General features: G+C 43.3%; 1 protein-coding gene across 3 annotated transcripts; it reads right to left on the minus strand.

The window, feature by feature from the left end:
- Positions 1 to 410: 410 nt before the first annotated feature.
- TIMM44 (translocase of inner mitochondrial membrane 44) lies at positions 411 to 23,090 on the minus strand. 3 transcript variants are annotated; one of them, XM_009281151.1, is made up of 13 exons: positions 22,986 to 23,090; positions 22,296 to 22,466; positions 21,717 to 21,797; positions 18,960 to 19,109; positions 16,268 to 16,407; positions 15,678 to 15,763; positions 13,525 to 13,617; positions 13,050 to 13,174; positions 11,567 to 11,617; positions 9,499 to 9,588; positions 5,621 to 5,731; positions 2,688 to 2,787; positions 411 to 1,853 (listed from the first exon to the last, which is right to left on the minus strand). In XM_009281151.1, the coding sequence occupies exons 1-13, from the start codon at positions 23,013 to 23,015 to the stop codon at positions 1,801 to 1,803; spliced, it is 1,281 nt and encodes a 426-aa protein (XP_009279426.1). In that variant the 5' UTR covers positions 23,016 to 23,090; the 3' UTR covers positions 411 to 1,800. The 3 variants fall into 3 exon arrangements, with proteins under 3 accessions (XP_009279426.1, XP_009279425.1, XP_009279427.1); XM_009281150.1 differs by having other exon boundaries at positions 2,647 to 2,787; XM_009281152.1 differs by lacking the exon at positions 2,688 to 2,787.
- Between the last annotated feature and the right edge of the window lie 676 nt (positions 23,091 to 23,766).

Genomic DNA, 23,766 nt, shown 5'->3' on the forward strand with positions numbered 1-23,766 from the left:
AGGCAGTCAGATACAGGGATTCCCTATTTCATAGCCGATTTCTGCATTGTGGAATTTATTCTGTTCAGCTCTTCAGTTTGTGTACTAGCGCTTAAGGTATCTGAGTAAAAATCTGAAATTATTTCACTGGCAAAAGCACCAGGGAGAAAACTGTGTGAAGAGGAAGGCAGCGAGGGACCACGTCCCACCCACAGCCTGCCCCGAGAGTGGCAGAAATACCTAGCGTGGCAGCCAGACAGCAGGTCTGGGCATCTTCTAAGGGGACAGGGCAGACTCCGCTATTGAATTTGCCGCACTCATCACCTCTCACTCTAAGAAAGCTGCTAGAGTTAAATGTCTCACCCAAGGGCTGTGAGATAATCCCATTTGCATTCAAAGGAACTGATCCGGACGCTCAGAAGAGAAGGAAGAACTGGGAATTATTCTCTTTAATCATAATGTCAAGGGAGTGCTGTCCTGCATCGCCCTGTTTTGTGCACAGGCAGAACACAGCAGCAGATCAGTCCTTTGATTTCCTATTCCACGATCAATTTTTTGTCCCCCAACCTCACTTTCCATTAAGAGGAGGCAGCTGACGAATCGACCCACATCACAGCTCCCAAACTGAGCCTCCAGCAGAAGCCCAAAACCTCGAGTCTGTGTAAGTGTGCCAGCAGCTCACCCTCCGACGTCTTCCAATTGCTACCCCAGGCCAGGTGTGCCGTCCCCCCGAAGCCCAAGCCCATCTGGTGACGAAAGCCATGCTCGTAATGCACTTTACGCAGTAGGTGTGTGAACTGCACCCTCTTTTCTCATCTCACGTAATAAATACCTGAGCTACAAGAGGTGATGTTCTACCCGTTATTGCATTTTATTTACTCGTTTGTTGCAAGTCTGTCCACCCCTACCCCTGACGACTGTTCTAGCGCTCTGCCTGCTTCCCCGCAGCCAGTTACCGCCTGTCTCCTCCACACCATCAGATTAACCCAGCAGAGAAATGCAGTTGTGCGCTCTTTAGTGGTACCAGCTGACACAATGAACAGAACACCAGAAACAATGACGTTCCCCCTGCAAAGCTGTGGATATATAAATACTATCACTGGCAGCAAACTCCACCCCTGCAACCGGCCTCGAGAACCTGCCTGATGATGCCAACACCTCCACCCTGACTCCGCTCCACGCCAACAGAGAGTCATGTGCAAAGTCCTGATTGTATTTGATTTGGTAAAGTGCAAGACACTGCAGCAACAGAAGGCTTATCGGTGCAACTTTGTACAAGAGACAACTCTGTATGTTAGCTAAGAGGTGCCTTAAAAGCACCTCTAAGATCTTTTCAGGGATGCTTTGAGGCCACCAGAGGATGACAGCAGATGGGAACTAGACCTGTCACACCTCACCCTCCGATACCCACCTCTGTCCATCACTGGAAGCGCTGGGAAACATACAGGACCCAAACCAGCCTCCTTCAGCCACAATTAAAAAAGGAGCCAACAGCAACTGCTAGTGCCTTAGACCATTCACGTTGAAATCTACCATACATCCTTACAGTGCAGTACTACACAGCAAAGCGTAAGGCAGATATGTCAGACTCGTCCAGTTCGTTATAGGGATTGGTATAATGAGGGCACACCGAACAGCCTGTTCTTCTGAAAAGGAACCAGTCTAGCCTCTTTCCCCCACAGTCCATCATACGGCAGATTGGCGCAAGTTCAGAGACGGCGTCGCTTCAAGGAAGCCCTTGGATGCGATTCTTCTCAGAGAACCTGCTCAGTGCTCGATGAGGAAATGTCCAATAACCTCCACGCAGCGTACGGGTTGAGTTCATCCTGGTCTCTGCAGAGCGCCCACACGTACAGCATCCGCAGAACCTTGTCCTGGAAGGAAAACCCTGTCGTTAGAGCGTGCGTGATGGTCACAGACCTCCTGGCTCAGAGCTGATGGGGACATGCTCCACACTTCCTCCAGAGATTGTTCTTGTGATTTCGCTCTCTGGTTCTAAGCCCGAAGGTCCCCGATAAGGACAGCTCCAGCAACATCTACTAGATCCTTGTTAGAAACTTACCACGGCCAGGAACAGATAAACTTTTGATTTCCAAAAACAGAACTAGGGTTTCCAAATCTCTCTGGCTGACATACATTAACTGGCACCACTGCCAAGTTCGATAATATTTGACCTTATTTTTAAATATAAATTTCTGGTTTCAAATTGGTTCGGCCGCCAGGCTGTACTGCTCTCTGTAACCTTCAATCAAGTTTAGGCTCTTTCCTGTGGCTCTAACTCTGCCTCTCCCACATCAGCCCATGAGCTGCATCCCCTCCCCACAGCCATATCACTAGCTCTCACACCTCAATTCGAGCAGCTCAAATTAACCAGAAATTATCATCACCAGGTCTGAGGAAAGCCAGAGAGTAAAAAAACCCAACATTTATCAATGAAAATCAGATCAAACCAAGCCCAGCCACAGCGTTAGCCACAGACACACACTAATTCTGCAATCAAATCTTTGCTGTGCAGACAGTGCTTTCACCATACGGGGTTACAGACTGAAACAGAGCTATAAGCTTTTCCATCCTTGATGCATGTAATGAGAATGCCAGCGGTTTTGTTCATAGTAAGTGAATAAGGATGAAAGCCGTATCTCAGCACATCCTGAGGCCATCACTCACGGTCTTATGAAAACAACTCCCTGAAGAGTCACTGCAGCTACCTGTGACAAAGTCTCTGCCTCTCCCAGGAGAGAGGTGACACTGCCCATCAGAGACTGGGCTGCCAGGAGCCCAAGTCTGGCACGGTGTCACAGATCCATTCTGCAAATCAAAGGTTATTTTGATTTTATCATTTAACCATCAACCATGGAGAGTATTTCCCCCAGATAAGGAAGTATCACTGAGGGATCAGCGTGCATTGGCTCAGCTCCCAGATGTGTACTTAACCACTACATTTTTGATCAAATGTGTGAATCTTTATAGGTTATAATTTAGGTACACGAATGTGAGGGAGGAGACTTTCTGTACCAGACCAGTCATTAAAAAACTAATGCTTTAGAACTATCACATATCATAAAGTCATTTTTTTCTTGCTCAGTGTTTCAGAAGATTTAACTTGCTTCAGCTCTGCTCAGAAGTGTTAAAAATGATTGAAAACTTGAGTCATACAGATGTTTGGGTATGTCAGAAGGAAGAGCAGAGGGGACAAGAGAAGAAAAAGAACAAAATTTTTGCCTGCTCGAGACGGGCTGTACGTTGATGTACTAGCCACAGCAATGCACAGATCTTTCCCGAGTATAAAACACTATGTATAAGCTCAAGATGAAGGGGGCAACGTAACTGATTTAACATTGCCAGTGGAACCTTCATTTGTATGACTTTTGTGATTCGTGATTTTCAAAGTCCGTTTCGTAAGATTGCGTATGAAAGGCAATTCAATCACACACTCCAGCATCAAAGCTCTGCTACATCCGAAAAAGTTCATGTTCTTGAACACAGGATTTCTGAAGGGATGAATAGCAGATAAGCTTAGAGTTGCTGGTGATCTCGCAGCATGCAGTACTGAACGAGTAGCACGGCTTTCTTCCTGGAAATGAGATGTGATGAAACATAAAAATTACATGTTTCCAAAGCGGAGAGATCTCTGGCTTTCTGGTCTGGTGCTTTAATTAATAGGGTACATCTTAATCCTCAATGTACAGCGCATGCTGCTGCATATATTCACAGAAAGTGGGGCAGCAAACATGCGTGGACTCCCAAAGGCAGATTTCTATCATGGCCATGCATGCAAGGCGAAAATTTGTCCTTTAATCCCACAGTCTGCTATGACAAACAGCATCCTCTCTCACAGTCCTTCAGGACCTAATTTTAAAAAGATTCCCTTGACTTCGCAGCATTGCTCGATGGGTTGTCTAAGGCCTCGTTTTCCCAGATTGATTTTGTGGTGCTCCACGGGGACCCGCTACATTAACTACTGCAACACCTGGTCCAACCCCACCACAGGCTGCCTGGTCTCCCCACATCTCACTGGGGGTGAGCTTGCAGCACAGCAGTGGGAACTTCAACAATCGCAACTAGGTAAAATACGGCAGCTATTACAAGCATATGATTTCTATTTAGAGTTTACAGTTTGAGGCTCCTTTTCCCTTGAACGTCATTTGTTCAGTACTCCGCAGGAGCAGCTCAGCAGTTAACACCAAATCATAGTTACCAGCCAGCCTGCATCTGACATTTGATTAAAGCCTAAGTTTTGTTTCCAATAGAGAATTTCAATGCATCTCCTTGATTTATTGCTGCTCCAGAGAAATCAGACAGCAAACAGACATTGATATCCTGTTCAATAATTATCACATGAATATCTATCTTCTAGGAACGCAGTAATTTAATGCAAGAAATCACTATATCAGCTGTTCCTCCCCTGCAGTTGATGTGACAGGTTGTAAATCAGTCCAGATGGGCCCCCTCATTAAAATCAGTCCCTTTTTTTGTAAACTTACAGCCTGGACTAAAGAGAATGGTTGCAAAAAGCCAATATTTATTAAATGCATGTATTAATTTTAATGGCAGTCTGCTAGAAACTGCCAGCTCCAGGCATTTCACAATGTCCCCCATTATATATCATTAAGCTACTTAAACATTGCACAGACACAATGCAAGCCAGAGCTGTCTGGATAGCGAGCCACTTGAGAACAAAGGTATTCCAGAAAAAGCACGGGCTCCTCGAGCCTGCTGTGTCATTAACTCTGGTAACAAGCGTATTCTGTGGTTACATCTGACAGGCTCAGTCTAGCATCGCTCACAACAGAACACGCAGGCTGGACTCGCAGTGTTAAAAGCTAAACCACAGCGAAGTGCAATCCACAGAGATGCCAGAGATTTGCTGCACAAATCACCCTGTGTCAGAAGTTCCCATTAGAAGCCTGTACCATGTACAGCATTTAACACAACTGGACATGGGAGAGTTTCGTGGAAGTGAAGGCTTGCGGCACTGTAAGACATTTTGTACTAGTGCAGGGAGGCAGCAGCCAAAAACATGAACTTCTACTTCCAGTTGTTTACAGCGATTTTCCCAATCTCTTGCAAATGACTTAAATTTTAACTCCAGCTCCCACCCTGTTTACCAAACATCATTGTGCTCTGTTCTTACGGTGCCCTTTATGAAAGGAAAAGGGAGAAAAAAAAAAAAACGAGAACAGGGAAAAGGTGTGATGGAGCTTTAATCAAGAGCAGGATAGATCAATTCTGTCCCGGAGGGTGCCAAAGGAGCAGAACTCACAGGAGGTAACTGCAGGCAGGGAGCGTGCTGGCCAGGCAGAGAAAGCGCTGCCGGTGGTCATAGCTCCAGCTCCTCTCCTCACTGTGAATTTAAAATACCCCTTTCTCTGTCCATTCTAGATGTTTGCAGACTCTCCTCATATACGATAATGGGTCATATCTCGATTAATGGGTCATAACACTTGGAGTCTGACAGGAATAAATAGCCCACACTGAGCTGGACCAAGACCTTACCCGCAAGATGCAATATTACGCACACCACTGGCTGTGGTATGTGTGGACGCCCACTGCTCTAGATGCACCTAGATGAATCCGTAACAACTGAGATGGCTAGCAGGGCACCCGGGGAAACCATACGCAGCCGATGAGCATCACTTACCGGATCACCTTCCACCACTTCTCCTTTCTGGTTCTTAATTACCATCACGACCTGAGCCTGAAAAGTGATGATTAATACCGGTCCCTGCTCCATCATCTTCCCCATAGCCAGCTGCAATGAAAGAAAATTCCATTAGAAAACAGACGATTTCTGCAGATTAATGTAAAAGCATCGAGTATTTAACACAACTGCTATGGCTTGACAAGGGTAACAGTCCCATCTTCTCCCCGAGCTGAATCTAGTTATTTTAATCAGGTTATACCTGCTTTGTTCATACAGATGCTGTAGACCTCATTGCAAAGCATTTTCCCCAAAAACTTTCCCTGTACTTAAAAGCTTTCCCAAAATTGTTCTGAAAGTTGTCATCGTTTTTCCAAGTCTAAAAACTTGGGAAATGTGTACAAGCTCTGTTCCATTATTTCCAAATTAGAAACCAAAACCAAAAGAAACCCTGCTCTTAAAAAAATGACATTTTCTGAAGAAAGTACATCAACTGAAGTGCTTTTCTCTTGCTTTTAAATGAATCTTTGCCATAAAGTTGTAGTGAACTAGATAAAAAGAACTAAGTAGCAGAAAGACTTCAAGGTGAGAACCTTTTGTTTGACAGGATTTTTTTCTCTATTCTAAGATCACTCCATTAAGTATTGGAAGAACTTACTGACTGACATGCAAAGAGGAATGGAAAATTAAGTTTTGTTTCCCAAAACTGTACTCTTAAAAAATACAACCCTCTTTCTGCCTCTGCTGTGGGAATGCAGTACGCTACAGAATAGTGTCTTGCTCTTGAGTAACTCTGGAGTTACTGGCTATGTTACCCAAAAAGGTAATCATACTACCTCAAACTTAAGGTAGCATGATTATACTCTTTTGTGTATGAGAGATACTGTTTCAAAAACATTGCATTTTATCACATAATAAAGAATGTATCACAAGACACAGTTACAAGACCGTCCCATAATTCACAAAGGCATATATATATATATTTTTTTTTTTTTTTTTAACTCTCCCCTGAGGAAAACTCAGCACTACTGCAATGCTCCTTTGCTTAATCTGAGGGAATCGGTTCCCTAGCTCTGCATTAACTCACACCATCCCAGTCCACGCCACATTTCTGGTACTGGCCTGATTCATTCAGCAATGCCTAATGCCTTCCACCCAAGTATCAAAAACCAGATCTCGCGGCTCTTTGTCAGGCCATTTTCCGTGACAGGCATTTTATATGACACCTCTTGGCTTTGGTAATTTGACAATATACATTTGCATGTGGGTTTCAAGGAGGAGGAGGAGGACCGTATCACTGACGAGGCTGTATCCCTTATAGGCACCAAGACTTCCATACTGGTATCGCTTTATTTTTTAGTACTATGATCCCAGAAAAATTCTATAATCAAGACAGTATTTGCATCACTCCTCCCACACTAAGTTCAGAAACCCCGTTTCACAAGTCACATGCTTAAAACTACATCTAGGCAACCAAATAAATAGTCCCAAGAAATATCAAGGATCCAAAATTCCACTAAATTTAAAGGCAGTAGTTGTCTAGTGAAGTAGAGAGTGCTTCAGCAAGTACCTGGAGCATGAGTTCAGATGCTTATGTTTGAAAGACTTGATTTTAATTTTAATACTGCCAACTTTGCAGCATGTGAATTCCCTTAAATCTTCTAAATGTTTTTTTTTTTTTCCAAACTCACTGAACTGTTTTTTCTGGATGAGATCACTCAACGTACTCCCATAAATCTCCTCTAGGGAAACGCATTTAAAAATTTGAACACCCAACACCCTTTATCCCCTTTGCTTGCAATACAGACAGCATAACAAGAACTGCACTTATTTATGTTCCATGCCAATCATTTTCCAGCTAAGAAGATGCAATTTTCTTGAGAAACTTCATGCGAAGATACAGGCATCTAAAACAAGTTAATAACAAAATGTCTTGCCAGCCACCACTCAGAATCCGTGCACAGCTCTATACTAATTAGCACCTACAGAGGAAAAAAAATTATTTAGCATACAATGATCTTGAGTCTCCTAGACACTAACAATACAGAAAAACCTTTGATTTAGATAAGATGCTTAGAAAAAAGCAATCATGTTTATTACTTCCATAGCTTTACTTTTGTTAGAACACATTATTTATTGCTGAAGATAATCAAGAGAATTGCAGATGCCACAGAAATTTTCCTGCTCATTTGGCACATGCTTGCAGTTAATATCCAGAGTTACTGAAGAGGTAGGAATGGCTTCCTCTGAACCCAGATGGATGAGAGAAAATGCGAAGCCTATCAGACACCGAGGCAAAACGGTCCTAGGAAGAGGACCAGACAATAGCATTTTGTGTTAGGAGATGCCCTGCAGATGACATTCTTGCTCCCTGTGAAGATACGTGGTCATTAATCAAGTCAGTTCCCACTGATCTTCTGTAGGGCTACACAGGTCAAACTAAGTCTCTTGCTGTAGGGCCTTTGCTCAGATGTTTCTGGAGCTTTCCTGCACCCACTCCAGTTTTTTAACGATGTGGGCACAAAAAGAGAGACTCCTGCACAGGGCTGCAGATAGAGAAAAATCACCATCGGTAGTCCTCCTTTCAAGCAAACCCCCAACAGCATCAGACTTTGTTCTCTCGGTTTTCCATGACGGTTGCTGAATCCTTCCTGACTTCTTGTCTTGTGACCGCAAGTAAGAAACATCTGGCCAGCCAATACACCCAACAACATCTGGAACAGCTCTCACTCTCTGAACAGCGTCCTTTTATCACCATGCTCCATTTCCATCTCTGCCTGAAAGCTTCCAATCCTCTGCTTCCTTACCTTGGACCGGATCACCTCTGGGTTCAGACCCCTGTTAAGTAGCTCTGTGTTCTCTGTTCCTACAGGAATGACCCTGCAGTTGGCTTTACGGTAATTGTCTGACTGGATCCGGCGTATAATTTTATTGAGGATAATACTGCACAGCTGCAGTACATTGGACAAGTATACTATAATACTTGGTTCCAACAGAAGCATGTAGTGAATGTTGCTGCCTTTGAGTTAGCGCCTTTGATGACAAAGGCAAACAGCTGATCTGACTTCAGACTATTTCCAGGTTTTAAAGCACTAGTGTACAGCTGCCCTGTTCCCCTCCTGCCCTTGCACATTTCCTTTGAGGCAGAGCTGGTTGTGGGATATGAAAGGTCTGACTAAAGGGGGTAATTTCTTTGAGATACCTTTGCCATTGAAGGAAAGATCTGAAAGAAAACTTGGGGGCCAGTGACAGATGACACAAAAGATCTAATTAAATGGAAGTACCACTGTAGACTTACTGCTAATTGGAACAATAACACCTCTGGCTCCTCAATACAGGAGAACGCTGAGAGCATTACGACTGTGCAGACATTTGGCCGCAGTCCCCAGCTACCAACACTGCTCCTAAGGAGGCGACGGCTCCACTCACAGCCATTACCTCCCTACTCATCAAGAGCCACCCAGAACAGCGGTTAAGTCTCTCTAATAGCCATTCCTGCACGGCACAACCTCAAGTCACAGAAGTACTGCGCATTATCATCCAGAGAAAGCGCCAACAAAGCCTTTCATGAAAGCACTGGGTCAGAGCTATCTGCCTTTATTATTAGCCTTTCTCAATCTATATGCTGGTGATTTAGACCAAGGTGCCCTGACAGAGAGGAGACAAACCACAATGCTGTAACTTAGGCTTGATCACACAGTAGCGAATCTGCTCTCCCTTCCAGCAGCAGTGATCTGTTCCTCTGTTAGCAGAAATGGCAAATACCAGAGCAGCCGTGAGGCAAAAAACCCAGCAGTCAGAGCCAAGAAAAAAACCCCTCCTCAGGTCCTGAGTTTCTAATTCATCCCCCAAGGTGAAATACAGAAAAGGACACTCACATCAATGTTGTCAATGTCAAGAATCCTGGAGTGGAACTGGAGACCCATGGCTTTGGCTTGCTGGATGGGATGAGCAAGCTGACTGTAAGTCTAAATGAAGCAACAAACACGTTACACGTTTGAATTTGTTCTGTCACAAAGAAAAAGGGATTTTCTGCTTAGAGAGAACCATCAAAACAGATAAGAATAAAAGTCAGGTTTTTTACAAATATGCTGAACACACATGTCTTACAAGGTATCAAACAGCTACATCAAATGCTCTGGGCTTTGCATAACCAAATTCTCACTAAAAAACCCACCGCCCCTGGACAGAACAGGAGATCCATCATTCACAACAGAGTATGTACAGCAAGCGCACCTGATAGCCAAGGCACTTGCTATTTGACAGCAGACAAGGAGAAACAGTCTGGGAACCAAGCTATTTTCCTAATACCCAGCCAGACCCTGGAGGCAGACCAGCGTTTTCTGGCTCCTTTTAGGCACATGCACATATGCTTCATTATTTATGCATCGAGAACTGTTGTTGGGGATAGTGAATTTCTACTTGCTTCCAGCATTATCACCATATTCTTGGCAGGTATGAACGAACAGGAGGCAGTCCCTACCTACCTCCCCACCACGGATCTTCTAACCTTCATCACAAGCATTTAAATGCAAGTATCCTACAGAAGTATACTGGCAAAGTCACTAGAGTGAAGTTGGAGCTACAGATCAGGGATTCGGAGGACAGTAGGCAGACACAGCTCTATGAGCCACAAACTATATCTAAGTCAGTGGGCTGGCAGCACGTTACCTGCCACTTAAATAAGTTTTTGCCTTACTGCTTTGTATTCCAACACTTTAGTGACCAGTATCACAAACTTAACACTTGTGGCATAATTCTGTTCAAGAGCCTTTATCTCCTGGATTCTCATTAATAGGACTCCCATTTCCTCCCTTGGCTTGTTTTACAGATGATTCTTGACTTACGAGCTTAATTTATAACTACAGCTAGCTTAGAAGGGCTTGCTTTTTGTCTTATAAGCTGCAGTGAATCTGCTACTTCCCTGTAGAGATTTGAGAGGAATTCTACGGAGTCATTTCAAAGGTTGCTTGAACCAATAAAGAACTTTCTTTACTTTCAGACTGCCTTAAATATCTTACTCTTACATACTGCAATATTGTTACAAAGATGTTAAGCACAAAAAATTAAATATGAAAAATTGCCTCTTCCAGCGTGCGCATTTCCAGCCCTCTGGTGGTGGTGATCAGTAAGGAGACCATTCACTTTAAGCAATTAAATTCTTTAGAAACAGAACAACTATGGCTCTGCGTTGCCTACAACACAGTTATTTTGGAGCAGAGTGAAGACCAGAACAAGTGTCCATCTATGTTGTCAGGAAAGGATCTGCTTTCATGAAGTTAAGTGGACAATAATACAATCACTGAATTGCAACCAATTCATATTCACCGTTTCAAGAAGTGGATCCAATACTGAAAATCTATCCCAGTACAAAAACAAAACAGTTTTTGTACAGCAAAACAAAATTCAGTTTTCTGCAGTGAGACTACCCAGGCTGCAGATTATCTATGCTGCAATTTCAGAAAAACTTCAGCCTGCCAGGATTATTTGCTGGGATATTGCAGTGGAGTTGCGTTTGTATAGTAGCTCCAGGGACAACTTGACCCTGTAAGCAGAAAAGCATCACCTTTTTGGGTCAGCTCAAATGTCTCTGCACCTTCTCACCCCACATCTGGGATCCAGGCTCTAATAAAGCCCACCCAAATCAAGAAGGGCAGTGCAGAACTGGAGCTAGTTAAGACTAGTTTGAGCTTAGCTCTCGATTCGCTATCTGTCTCTAAACAGCTCTCCTCTCATATCCAGACTATTCCAGAAGTCCAGCACGTACACTTGACTGCGTTAGTGTTTTACAGTATTAACATGTTAGATGGGGAAGCAGATGGGCAAAGCAGGTAAGCAACATCATAGATACAACAGTTGGACAGCCTGCAAGCAAAGAAAGCATAATACACCTACTTACAAGAGAGAATCGTTACCTTTTCAGACAATTTTAGTAGCTCTACTTACCGCTTCATAGCACCAATCTTTGAGGATATCAAGCTCTCCAGACATCATAGCCTAAAAGAGAAAATCAAATAAAATATGAACATTTTAAAACGCCTCCTATGTCAGAGAGTTGAAATTATCAGCACTTTCAGCAGCAAACTACTTTAATTCCTACATCTTGTGAAACCCTGAAGTAGGATAGGAGCTTCAAAGAGGAACAGCAATAAGAACTTCTATAAACACACACATACTGAGTCAGACGTACATAAACCTTTTGATAATTAAGATAAAAGCTATCTTAAACCTTCCTGTCCAAAAAGTCAGCAGAATGCACACTACCCAGAAATCCTGGGAGGTGGGATCTAACAGAAGCAGGAGTACAAACCAGAAGTAGATCTACAGTTTTCAAGACTGCGAAAAATTCAGGGCACAGAATGAACAGAAGAATCACGCTGCAACTCATGAAAAGGTTTATCTTTAAAACACTGTGTAATAAAGACCTGGAATTCATAACAAGACAGATGCTGGGAATTTAGCAGATTTCAAAATAAAGTTAGTTATACGCGGCAGGGCGTTTTTCAGTCGAATGCCTATAAATCTTCATACTTGATGGCATCTGTAAGCTGGCTGCCTACAGTTTGAAAAAACCTCTCCTATGAAAAATTCATTCTCCAAGAGTCAAGAGCGTATTTTTTTGCAGCTTGCTGTAGTGACATGGCACCGTTAGGAAAAGCAGATCCACCACGACAGGTCTGTCTTATTTCACTGTCGACACTACAGTTCCAGTCACAGATCTGATACACAAGTCAGTCGCTACAAAGACAGCAGTGACAAAACCTCTCACTGTTACAGTGAGAGGAACTATATCCTTTTATACTTGCGGTCACATCCTTCACCAGTGCTATCCTCTGAGTGGTTTTATACTTTAGTCTTTAGAAGTATTAAGTTCCACATACTTCCTTGACTAGTGCCAGAAATATTTTCAGTGAACCATTTGTCATGACCTGGTCTTCTCCCCAAGCAGTTACAGATCACTTAGAATCCAGTAGTACCTAGTACATTCTTTCCCTTATCAATATTTGAGATCATCATTTGCCCAGGACTGTTCATTCACCTACTTCAGTTTGATCCCTCTGATGCCCATATCATTTCTCATGGGAGAAGATGGTTAGTTGTTTTCCAGGCCAGAAAAAAAAAACCCTAAAAAAATTAACTAAATTGTTAAGTGGGATCCAACTTTTTTTTCCCCAAGGTTATCTCATGTTCTCTGCAAAGCAACTGCTAGTCTACTAAATTATGAAATATGGTTTTAAACTAAATTGTTAAGTGGGATCCAACTTCTTTTTCCCAAGGTTATCTCATGTTCTCTGCAAAGCTGGATGCTTGAGAAGGAAATACTGTCCCACCTTTTAATTTTAGCATCAGAAAAATAAAAGAAAAATCTTCTATGTTACAGTAAAGGAAAAAAATAAAACAAATGCATCATACTCTACCTCCACCTTACCTCCAAGACATTGGGGATTATATCATACTCGCATTGCTTTAAAAACCGATCTTTGTCAAAGGATGGATCCACTTTGAGTATCTCTGTCAAAACCTCGGACATTTCTGTCTTCGAGAACAATCCACCTAATAAAACAATTCAGTGAGACTGGTGGCATGACAACTGTCGCCAGAAAACACGAGAAAGACCTTTGGTTATATACCAGAGGGAAGGAAGAGTCACCTGGGAACAACTGCAGACTTTAAGTTAAGCTTGAGATTTATCCCATACAAGCACTTGTCATCGCACTGCACTTCTGATCCAGTAGCAGGTTGCTACGCTGCATGATACTGGATAATGATCCATGCAAAGTATTATAAAGCTCCAGAATCTGTCCCAAAGGTTAGTAACACATGGAGGGCAACAGCACTGACAGTCACTGGGAACAGAGCTAAAAGGCTGGAGATGCAATTTCACAGCAATGATGAAACATTACCTATTAAGTCAGTGACTTTGTCTGTGACAGCTCTGGAAGCTCGAATGAATGCGTTATCACTTTCATCATACTTCATTTTCATTTCAAAGAACCCTGAAAGGAGAGGAGACATGAGCAGCAGTGTCCTTCCACTACATTCCTGAACTAGGAAACAACACGCAATGGGTTGCAGAGTATGCCTGCTAGTTCTCTTCTAAATCGCTCTGTTGATTAACAGGTTTCAATTTCAACAGTTACCCTTCTCCTCATCTTCCCGCAATGTTCTCAGCTATCAATAACTGTCACTAGGAGAATGATGGTTTCTCTGACTTCAGCTGCCAGAAACTCTGGACCTTCTACGCAGATTTTCAGATAGAAAATACACTAGACTTGCTTACACCAGTAACAGCCTGCTTGCACCCCTTGATTCAGTCTGCTACAAGGGGCAGCAGGATGTAGCCTCTTCTCATCTTCCCGCAATGTTCTCAGCTATCAATAACTGTCACTAGGAGAATGATGGTTTCTCTGACTTCAGCTGCCAGAAACTCTGGACCTTCTACGCAGATTTTCAGATAGAAAATACACTAGACTTGCTTACACCAGTAACAGCCTGCTTGCACCCCTTGATTCAGTCTGCTACAAGGGGCAGCAGGATGTAGCCATGTGAAACCAACACCAGAAAGTTTAACTGCGGGGGGGAGAAATCAAGAATAGACCTTAAACCTTGCCAATTTTTAACAAAATAGCAAGACATCAGTAAGGATGCAGTTTTTAAGCAGCTCTATGTACTTCTCAACCTTGATACGAAAGCAAGCCAAGCATGTCACAAAACTACAGAAGTCACTGATGGGGAAGGAGAACTCTGACAAAGCAAAATCTCAAAGGCAGAAAGAAGGGCAGGGGGTGAAGCAAAGGGGGGAGGGGGGGAAGCTATTTAAGCAAGCAGGCATTGTTGCAACAAACTAAGGGCTGAACCAACCCATTATCTGCCTCTGGACATCATCAGATGAACCAGAACTGCAGAAGGTAGTTGCAGGATAATGGGCCCTGCAGGGAAGCTTCTTCCCACCATGTCAATTAATAATTGGAATCCTGCCCTGAAGCTTATCCTCCTTCCAAAAAACAGAGTGTTCTCGGTACAGGTGGTACATAAAGGGAGAGCACACATAATTAGAGCCTGGTGCAGCCACATCTGCAACGTTGCCTGAATTGCAAAACCACAGTCTTGGAAAGATGCATAAAATCTAGAGAATGCACAGAGCTCGAACAGATGGTACACGACTGGAGGATGCAACATGTGGGGAGTTTTAGGAGCTATGAGCATCTCTCCTTGGAAAGGCTAACAAATGGGATGTAAAAACCCATTCTTGGATACCTCCTAAGGAGCTCCGCTTTGAAAGAAGTTGGGAAGAAACACAATCCAAAGTTAATTATATGTTGCACTTTTACACGATCTTTTTGTTCCTTAAGTCGTTTACCCTGCAGTACACTGGCAGCGATTATTTTGATTTGTTGAAGGATTCTGGTCTCAGGCTTCTTTATGCCTTTCAGAAACATTAAGTGTCGAGATAACTATCAAAAGTTATTGCCCACTGCAGTACAGATATTCAGTATTTTTAGGTTTTGCAATAAAAACAGAAAGGAGGCAAAGTCCCACACATTCCGGAGTTCTAAGCAGATGACAACAGAAACCAGCTCACTGAAGACAAGATTTTTCCTCGTTATAAGCTCAAGGTCAGGAAGAAGAGATCTGCCTGCCCTCTCCCTGGTGACATACATGCATGCATGCCCTGGCCTCTTCCCAGTGCCAGAGTAGATCTGACTAGAAAAAAAAAAAAGTAGAAAAAAGAAGAACAGAGTTCAATTCTCTTTAAGCAATGGCGAAAGCAGGTTTTGGTACCTACAGGGAGCAGGGACCGATCAAAAACAATGCCTGACTGGGGGAAGGGTCCGAACACAGATGGAGCAGCTTGGAAAAGCTGCAATGTTGTCAACTACGCCCACCTCCCATTCACACCACCTCACCGCAACAGCTACAGCAAAAAAAAAAAATAAATAAATTGCTATGATTTGCATTATGTTGAGACTAGTTGCACAGATGGCATCAGATCCAACACAGCAAGAATCAGAACAGGGAAAATAACGTGCTACTCCTTTGTCTTTGGAACACTTACTATTGAAGACCACATTGTTGTCCTTGAAATCTTTCCACTGCTGATACCATTTTGAGTCTTTATGCAGCACCACACCCATGGCCTCCCTAGAAAGTGCAGAAGACATGGATGGGTACTTGTGAACAAGTAACTTGCAGCCGAGTGAGAATAAAAAGGAGGACAGCCTGACGAATATCACTGCAGCATGCAGCGTCACTGAGGCTGATACGCCACATAAATGATACACGACTTAGTGGAGCAAGACAGTAGAGAAAGCAAAGGAGGTCAGGCTTAGCCCTGCCAAACGTAACTCAACAGCAAGATGTTAGAACTGAGAAAACCTAACACATGTGCAAGTCAAAATTCTGTGTCAGAACATTATGTACCCACTTTATAATTTTAAGTGCCCAGTTTCACTATCGGAAGATTCAGTATCATCAACTTACGCTGGAAATTTGCTCTCAGACCTACCTGCTCTGCTAGGTCACGCCTCACCCCACAGCCTCGCTTCAGCACTTGGATTTTAACCATCCCTGGCCTGTAGTTAAGTTTTCAAGTTTTTATCAAATTATACACAGAAACATTCACCCTAAATTACATCCAATACGTACTCATTAGCTTCAAATATTCGCTCCTCTTTAATCCTCTCGCCTGAGAATTCCGTTCTTTTTCGTAGTCGCTCCGGACGTTTGTAAGGACCAGTCTGCCCTAAAACACTTTCATCTATTTCCTTCTTAACGGTTTCCACTCCCTGAAAGGAAAATATCCCTATTAGGTTGATTTACCATTCCCCGCCCTTTCCCAGAAACTGAAAATCACTTCTGCTGAAGAAAAAAAAAAGAAAAAAAAAGATAAGAGACCACGAGATATTCTCCTCTCCCTTACTCAGCAAATGCTTCTTTGCTGATGCCTATTGACAAACACGCCAGTACCAAGGACTTCTGCTTAAGAAGTTAAGAGTCTAGGACAGCAAATGGATGGTTGTATTGAATCAACCTGAAGAAAAAAAACCAATATAGTAGAAGCTATGGAAACAGTCAAACCTTACAGCTGATAAGGGGTAACCTCTACAGAGTTTAAATTGGAATAAATCAAGTCAGAGGAAGGTAGACATATCAGCACCAAACAGCAGCCAGCAGCTGCCGATAGTATCACAAGTCCCAGGTAAAAGGAAGAATGATTCCTAGTACCCAAAAGTAGAGGAAAAGAGACTTCAGGATACCAACAACTAACTGCGAAGCCACCCGAAAGGTCAATAAAATCCAGGTTCTAGGCCCAAGCTTAAACAAACAGAAGCATCGCTTTCCCCAAAACAAGAAGGAGCCTCACTTTGTTTACAGAATTCTACACACCTTCTAGCTGAGAAAGCAGCTTCGAAGCAAACTGGTTTTTGCCAGAGAAGAGATGTGAAAAAAAATCACAGTAGCACAGCTTATACCAAAGGAGAGGGAGGAGATATTCTCCCTCTTGGGTGAGGCTGCATCAAGAAAAAGACTTGATAAATCTGGACTGATACACATCTCATCAGTGACCCGCTACACCCTTAGTTCAGATTTTACCAAGAGGAAGCTGCATCCTACTGCAACCATTGCTGGGAACTTTGTCGTACACTTCAACAGGGATTGGGACTAAAAGGCATTTTTAGTGTTTCTCCTTCAGCTTGGCTGCTCTACTTTTAGTACTTAACTTTAGAGCAGTACTTTCTCTAATGACTGTACCTACAAAAGATCGGTTGCACAATAAGTACGCTCTCCTATTACAACTAGACACATGCAGGCAGAAAGGGATTTTATATATACTCCATATACAACTTTTTCCCAATCTGTGTTTTTACTGAGGACGTGTAAGTTACGTAGCCCAAAGCACCATGTGGCTTTATGGGGGGGCTGTTATTTTTCGACTTTATTTTACGCAGGAATTTTCTGGAGAACACACCAATGTCCAACGCAGCTTTGCCAGCATAAGCCATCCTCCCCTACTGAAAGTGCAGTGTGACTCCTTCCTGAAGAAAGCTGCAACAGCGCTCGGGGCCTAGACAGAGTAGATGCCAGAGATCTGATAGGAAGCAGCAGAAATTGGAATTTAAGTGACTTTAAACATCAAGGATAAGCAAATAAAAAGCTCCAAAGCTCAGTCTGTTCCTACTGACTGTAAAAGACCATCTGAGGGACCTGGCCAAGAACAGAACAAGACACGAGCCCCCGTGGGTATCACCTAGCTCTAGATTATACAAATAAAATACCTCCTAAATACTGAAGCAATGGGGATCTCAAAATGAGACTGCCACTACAGTTTCTAAGACAACGTATTTGGTTTTCTGAAGCAGTAGACTCAATATTCTAAGTTCTACATACATACTAGAAAGTATAGCAAAGCTACGAGAACTGCTTGCAGCCTATAAAAGCTCTGTAAATCAGTTAACTTAAATCTGACAATGAATCAAAAGGTTTATCCATTTACAGGGAAAACAAATCTTTAAGCCTCAAAAAATTTACTTTAAGGTCCTATAAAACCATTGCCTGCTTATAAGGTCTGGCCTAGCAGCCTGCTTCACAGAAAGAACAAACAGTTCTTAGATTGGGAGGCTGCTGGAGTAAGATAACAGGTTTCATTACAGAAAAAAGAAAAAAAAGAGTGTATAATGTGATCTGCAGCTACGGCTAGAAGTGACTTTTAGCAGATGCTGTGAGTGTATAATGTGATCTGCAGCTATGGCTAGAAGTGACTTTTAGCAGATGCTGTCTTATTAGAAACACAGAAAGAGGGGAACAGACATGACTGATGCGACTGATACTCCGTCTGACCTGGGACCTCCTCGTTCAAGGGCTAAAGCCAATGCTTCAGAGGAGGCATGGGAAACCAGTCAAGGGGAACGCTTCTTTTTAGGCTAATTGCCAGTTGATTGGGTGACATCAAAACACATGAGCGCTTACATATTTTCTAGAAAAGGAGAGCTTTAAGCATGCCAGTTTGTCAGTCAGTAGTTCCCAAGAGCACCACCAGTACCTGTCTACAGAAGACATTTACTACCCTACTCCACAAGCACGGCAACCAGTTTTTCCAGTAACACATTTCAGCAGAAGCTCAGCTGCTCGAGACTTACGCTTTTCTAGGATTCCTGAGTGAATGCTCGACCTGCAAAATACATCTCCTGAATTTATCAGCTTATTCCAATGGCTCACAAGGTCTCGCTATAAGAGTTTTGCATTTAATTTTATACTCAGCACAAACTCGCACATAACTTCCACGTTAATGAGCTGTGTCCACAGCGCTGGGTCCTACAGAGGCATAGGACTTACGTACCTGAGAAATAGCTTTGAAGGCTGCTGTCTTGCCTAGTTTCTCCCCTCCTTTTGTCACAGACTCCGCAGACTGCTTTGCTGTTTTTGCTGCTTCTTCCACGCCTTCCTTTATCTTTCGGCCAAGATCACTCTTACTTACTTCATCCAAACTCTGCAGCAAAACAAAACAGGAAAGAAAAGGTCATTTCAGGGGAAACAGGTGAAAACTTATTTTAAGTCCTCTTTGTGAATGCTAAAGACCTCCTAATGCACACACGACAAGACTGACCAAACCTAAGGTGAACACACAGTTACACGTCACAGGGGAGACTTACCGCGACACCGTGGCTTGGCACTGCAGCATTAGCCAATACCTCTGTGCAGAACAACGATTTTGGCTTCTCATGGGACCGTACGCATTTGTAATAGCTGCTACACATACATTTAAAAAAATATTTTTCTTGACATCAAAGAGAAGGACCAATGATGTCAGAGTTAAAATGCCCCAGCCCTCTCCTTCGAAACCATCAGGTACTTCTTAAGAGAAGGTATAGAAGTGGTTGAGATAGCTCCTGCAAAATCAGGAAACGCTTTTCTCAATTCAACATCTTCATATGCATCACTTTGGCTGTGTTTACAGAGCCAGGATCTCGTATGCAAGAGGTTAAAAGGACTCTGCCAGTAGCTGGTCACCCTTTCATTCTGCACCAGCACACATCAGATCCTCAAGGATCTTGGAAATCTCACTGGCAGCAGGCAACCAACCCTGGATGGGTCACAAGCTACAACCTCAGAGGAAAAGAAATGACAGGATAACAGTACCAAATGCTTTTCCCTGTTTTTCAGTGGGATTTGGCTAATAAAGATGCTTACAGCACCCTCAAGAGTACTGAAAAGATACTGGTTATGTCCACGTTAGCAAAGAGCATTACGTTCAGCTCCTAACTGTACACACAGTTAAGCCGCTACACCAAAGCACATGTAGACAGAACGAGAGTGAAGGGGCACAGCAGAGAGCGAGGACCGGGTCCACACAAACTTCATATTGCACAGAGTTTAAGTCCGGTGTTTGGCTGGCTGTTTCCCAGCGGGCATCCTGCACCTGACTGCAAGTGTTGGGAACAACCACACCGGCTTTGGTCTTAAACCGCTGCCGAAAACAGGTAAGTGCACTCCGCTCCAGAGAGGCCTAGCTACAAGCATGAAGTCCATACACCTCAGCTGCAGATAAGGAACAGCCTCCTAAAGCACCTCTCAGCTGTAACTTACTGCAGAAAATCTTGTACTCCCTTTAAGAGAAAGGGCCGTAAGTTTTCAGTCACTGCTGGTTGCAATTTAATTGCTCTAATCAGTAGGAGGGATAAACAAGACTCGGGTGCCTGGGAGTAACTGTCAGGGTGGCAGACACCGCAAGAACAGCCCTTCTCCAACTCTTCTAGCTCAGTGCCACCTCCTGGGTACTGACAGGTCTACAGTGGAAGGAAGGCTAACGATAAACCCAGCAGCAGGTCTTAGAGCCAGCTGACTAGCAGGCACTTTCACCCCAAAAGAGTGAGTAGGACCGGCAGTGTCCTCTCCCGGATCTGCTCTCTCCTCCTCCTCGTGGCAGCCCTGGAGACTCACAGCAGTTGGTGCAGGCTGAGCACGCAGGAATCACCGGGTTACCAGAGCAGCAGGCCCTGTCCTGTGAGTCATTCCCCGTCTCCTCTGGAAGCAATGGGGGGAGATGCTGAATGGCTGTGGACTCACAACGGCGCCCATGCTGAGAAGGGGGCAGAAAAGAGGGAATAAGGAATAAAAGGTCTTGCACCCCACTGAGGACTGCCCAAATAGCCCAGTTTTTGGGCCATTTGGCCCAGCTGAATTCACAGATACCGTAACACTGCAGATCAGCTTCTACAGGTGCCACATGCACCTGATTTATTCCATATTTAAAACACTATCAGGAAGACTCCTCAGAAATTTACTCCAGAGATAAAAGTCAAAGCATACTAAACACTCAAATACATCTGCTGCCTAGATGAACTCGGACAAGAAATGAAGTAAATGAGCGCAAGCTGCAGTGCTTAGTCCCAGCCGAAAAAATAACTTGAACTCAACTGCTTAAAAGCAGATCTACATAGACACAGTGACCTTTAAAGTCTGAGCCTAGAATGGAAGACACTCATACCTGTTAGGTATGAACGATGCCTGCTCCTCCAGACATTTTGTTATTCCCAAGACACACAGAGCCACGGGACCACTTACGGCACGCTAACTTAGAGGAGAGCACTTCAACTATCCCACCAGCACTTCCACTTACAACACCTGGAGCCTCTGATGTTGCAAGTCTGTTTCAACCTGCAGTAGGAAGCCAGAAGCCCTATCACATTAGTAGCAAAAAGCGTCAGTGTGAAGAGCATCACGTCTCCTAAAGAACTTTCCAGGGTGATCTCCCAGCGTTGCTCTAACTGCCCTCCAGTGGAAGAACCACCTTGAGGCTTTTTTTACTGCTAGGCAATGCAGAACCATAAGGACCATCTCCAGTCTCCAAATCTGAGAGGAATCACTGGACAGTGCCTGTCCTCTGACCATACACTAACTAAGAAATCTATCATACACTATCGCTGCAATTTTGCTAAGGACTCTGGCCTTAAAGATTCAGAATAGTGATCACCTCTGGAATAGCAACCACCTTTCACCAAGAAAAAAGAAAGGGTGATAATTCAAATGCACACAAAACACATAACCTTAGAGCAGAACCGCCTTAGGGAAAGGTTCTTCCATAGCTGTGTTTTACCTCTTTAACTGTACCAGTTATTTCTTCAAGTTTCTTTTTAATCACTTCTGAGGTCTTCACGGTTTCAGATTCAATGGTTTTCTGTGGAAAAAAACCATGCTGCATGTAACTATGAGGACAGAAAATACTCAAGAACAGTTCAGCACATAGCACACCCCATTAACGCTGTAACTGAGGGCAAAAAGAGCTACATCCTAAGGAGCACACTACTTGAGTAACCAGCGTCAGCATTTCATTTTTGCAAGTAATGCTGTTTATAGTTCTTCAAAGAATGCAAAAGTAGTATTTAAATACTGCCAACATTAAATTTAACATCTCATTATTTTATCTGCTCGTTATTTGCAAAATCCAGCGAAGGGTCTGCTGGAAAGATTTTCCACTAAAAAGAAAAAGAACAACAAAGCACTCTAAGGCATCCATTTACCAGTCACTATTTCCAGCCAAGCAGAACTTCTCATAAAAATAGGGATGCTGAACTAAACAGTTCATTTGCAGAAAGATTCAAATTTACATTCAGAACAGCAATAGCTCAGTGGCTGGGCAACGAAAACATCAAAGGAATTCATGAGGAAGACTTACATATTTCCTCCTTGCTTCTCGAAGCGCATCAGATTCTTCTAGCTTTTTAGCTTCATCTCGGAATTTTTTAATACTTTCTTTCATCTCCTTGTTTTTTGCTAATTCCTGTTTGATGTTCTCCACAAAACCTGATATAAAACCCTTTCTTCCTCCAGAAGAGTAACATCTAGACTAAAGAAAACCATTACATGTTGTAGAATCCAAAGAGACATTCATTTAAAACAAAGCCAGCTGGTAGATTTACTGAAGCCAAGCACTGGGTCACTTCTAACATATTTAATGTTGTGGGAAACATACAGCTACCTTGAAAAAGCAGCAGCTTACCCTCAGAACAGCCAGATGTCCAACACGTTTCTAACGCCCCGTGAAGTACATCTATATAGCCATTAAAAAAGCCACTTCTCCAGAGGACGTTTAACTCCAGAGGTTAGTTCAACACTAACCAGGCTTGAAACAACGCGGTAGATGAAGCTACTAGAGCACCACTCCTGAACTCTGTCACTTGGGACTCAGCTACTACAAACCTCCTTGAATTCGTCAGATATACCTTAAAAAGTGGAAACTTTCAACCTAGAACTGGTGCTTCTCAGAAACACATCCACATCTAGTAGATCAGTACTCTAATGGGAAACCACCTGCGGCCTGAAATAAAATAAAAATCGAATAAAAAAAATTCAGCCGTTAACCAACCTGATGGATGTCTAAAACAGGCCTGCTCATTCTATACACCGTACCCCTGTGGACTGCAGGAACTGGGTATCTTCTGGATATAAGCCATATGCCACTGATGAGACATTTCTGCAATGAAAACGTAAGATCAGGTTAGCACATAATACAGGATGACAGCAGTCTTAAAGAGCCAAGGAAGAAAGGAAAGAATACTGCAAATAGACAATATTCACTGGTCTTCTGGGAACACATCCTAAGTGCTGCCAAGAAACATTGGAGGCTGGGTTGAGAAGAGTCATCCATAAAAACCCTGTTACGTGTTTGAGCAGCACTATATCCGCTTACAAGTTGATTTCGATAAAACCAAAGTTGCAGCCCAAAACGGGGCAATACACTTTTCACAATCCCTTGAGAACCCTGATTTTATGAAAACGGTGATGCACAAGTAAATCCATCCTTGAGCTGAAACATCTGTCAGTGATGAGAAGCATATCGTTTTTTCTAGGAAAACTGGCTCCAAACACAACTCTCTCCCAACTGTGGAGGAAACCCAGGACCCCTCCGTATGTATTTGTGCTGCCTGAAGTCAGAGGCAAACACCTTTCGCCTCAAGTCACAGAACAGAAAAGAGACACTAGATGACGGAATGATCACTGAGAAATTCTGCTGCACCTTGCTGAGATCACAAGCTGCAAATTCTTGCATCACGTGGCTAATCCTTCAGTCCATCATCCTATACTGAAAGCAGACTATGCAGAGCTCGTAGATTCTTGCCTTTACTCCCCTAAAATGGTCCTTCAGC

Source organism: Aptenodytes forsteri, unplaced genomic scaffold, assembly GCF_000699145.1.
Source record: "Aptenodytes forsteri isolate BGI_AS27 unplaced genomic scaffold, ASM69914v1 Scaffold308, whole genome shotgun sequence".
Classification (NCBI taxonomy): Eukaryota; Metazoa; Chordata; class Aves; order Sphenisciformes; family Spheniscidae; genus Aptenodytes; species Aptenodytes forsteri.

Coding starts and splice junctions, on each gene's coding strand:
- TIMM44 (XM_009281150.1), bottom strand. CDS start 23,015: ATGAGCAGGCCTGTTTTAGACATCCATCAG. Junction 13,175..13,524: donor CAAAGTCACTGACTTAATAG/GTAATGTTTCAT, acceptor TTGTTTTATTAG/GTGGATTGTTCTCGAAGACA. Junction 11,618..13,049: donor TAATCCCCAATGTCTTGGAG/GTAAGGTGGAGG, acceptor TTTCTCTTTTAG/GCTATGATGTCTGGAGAGCT.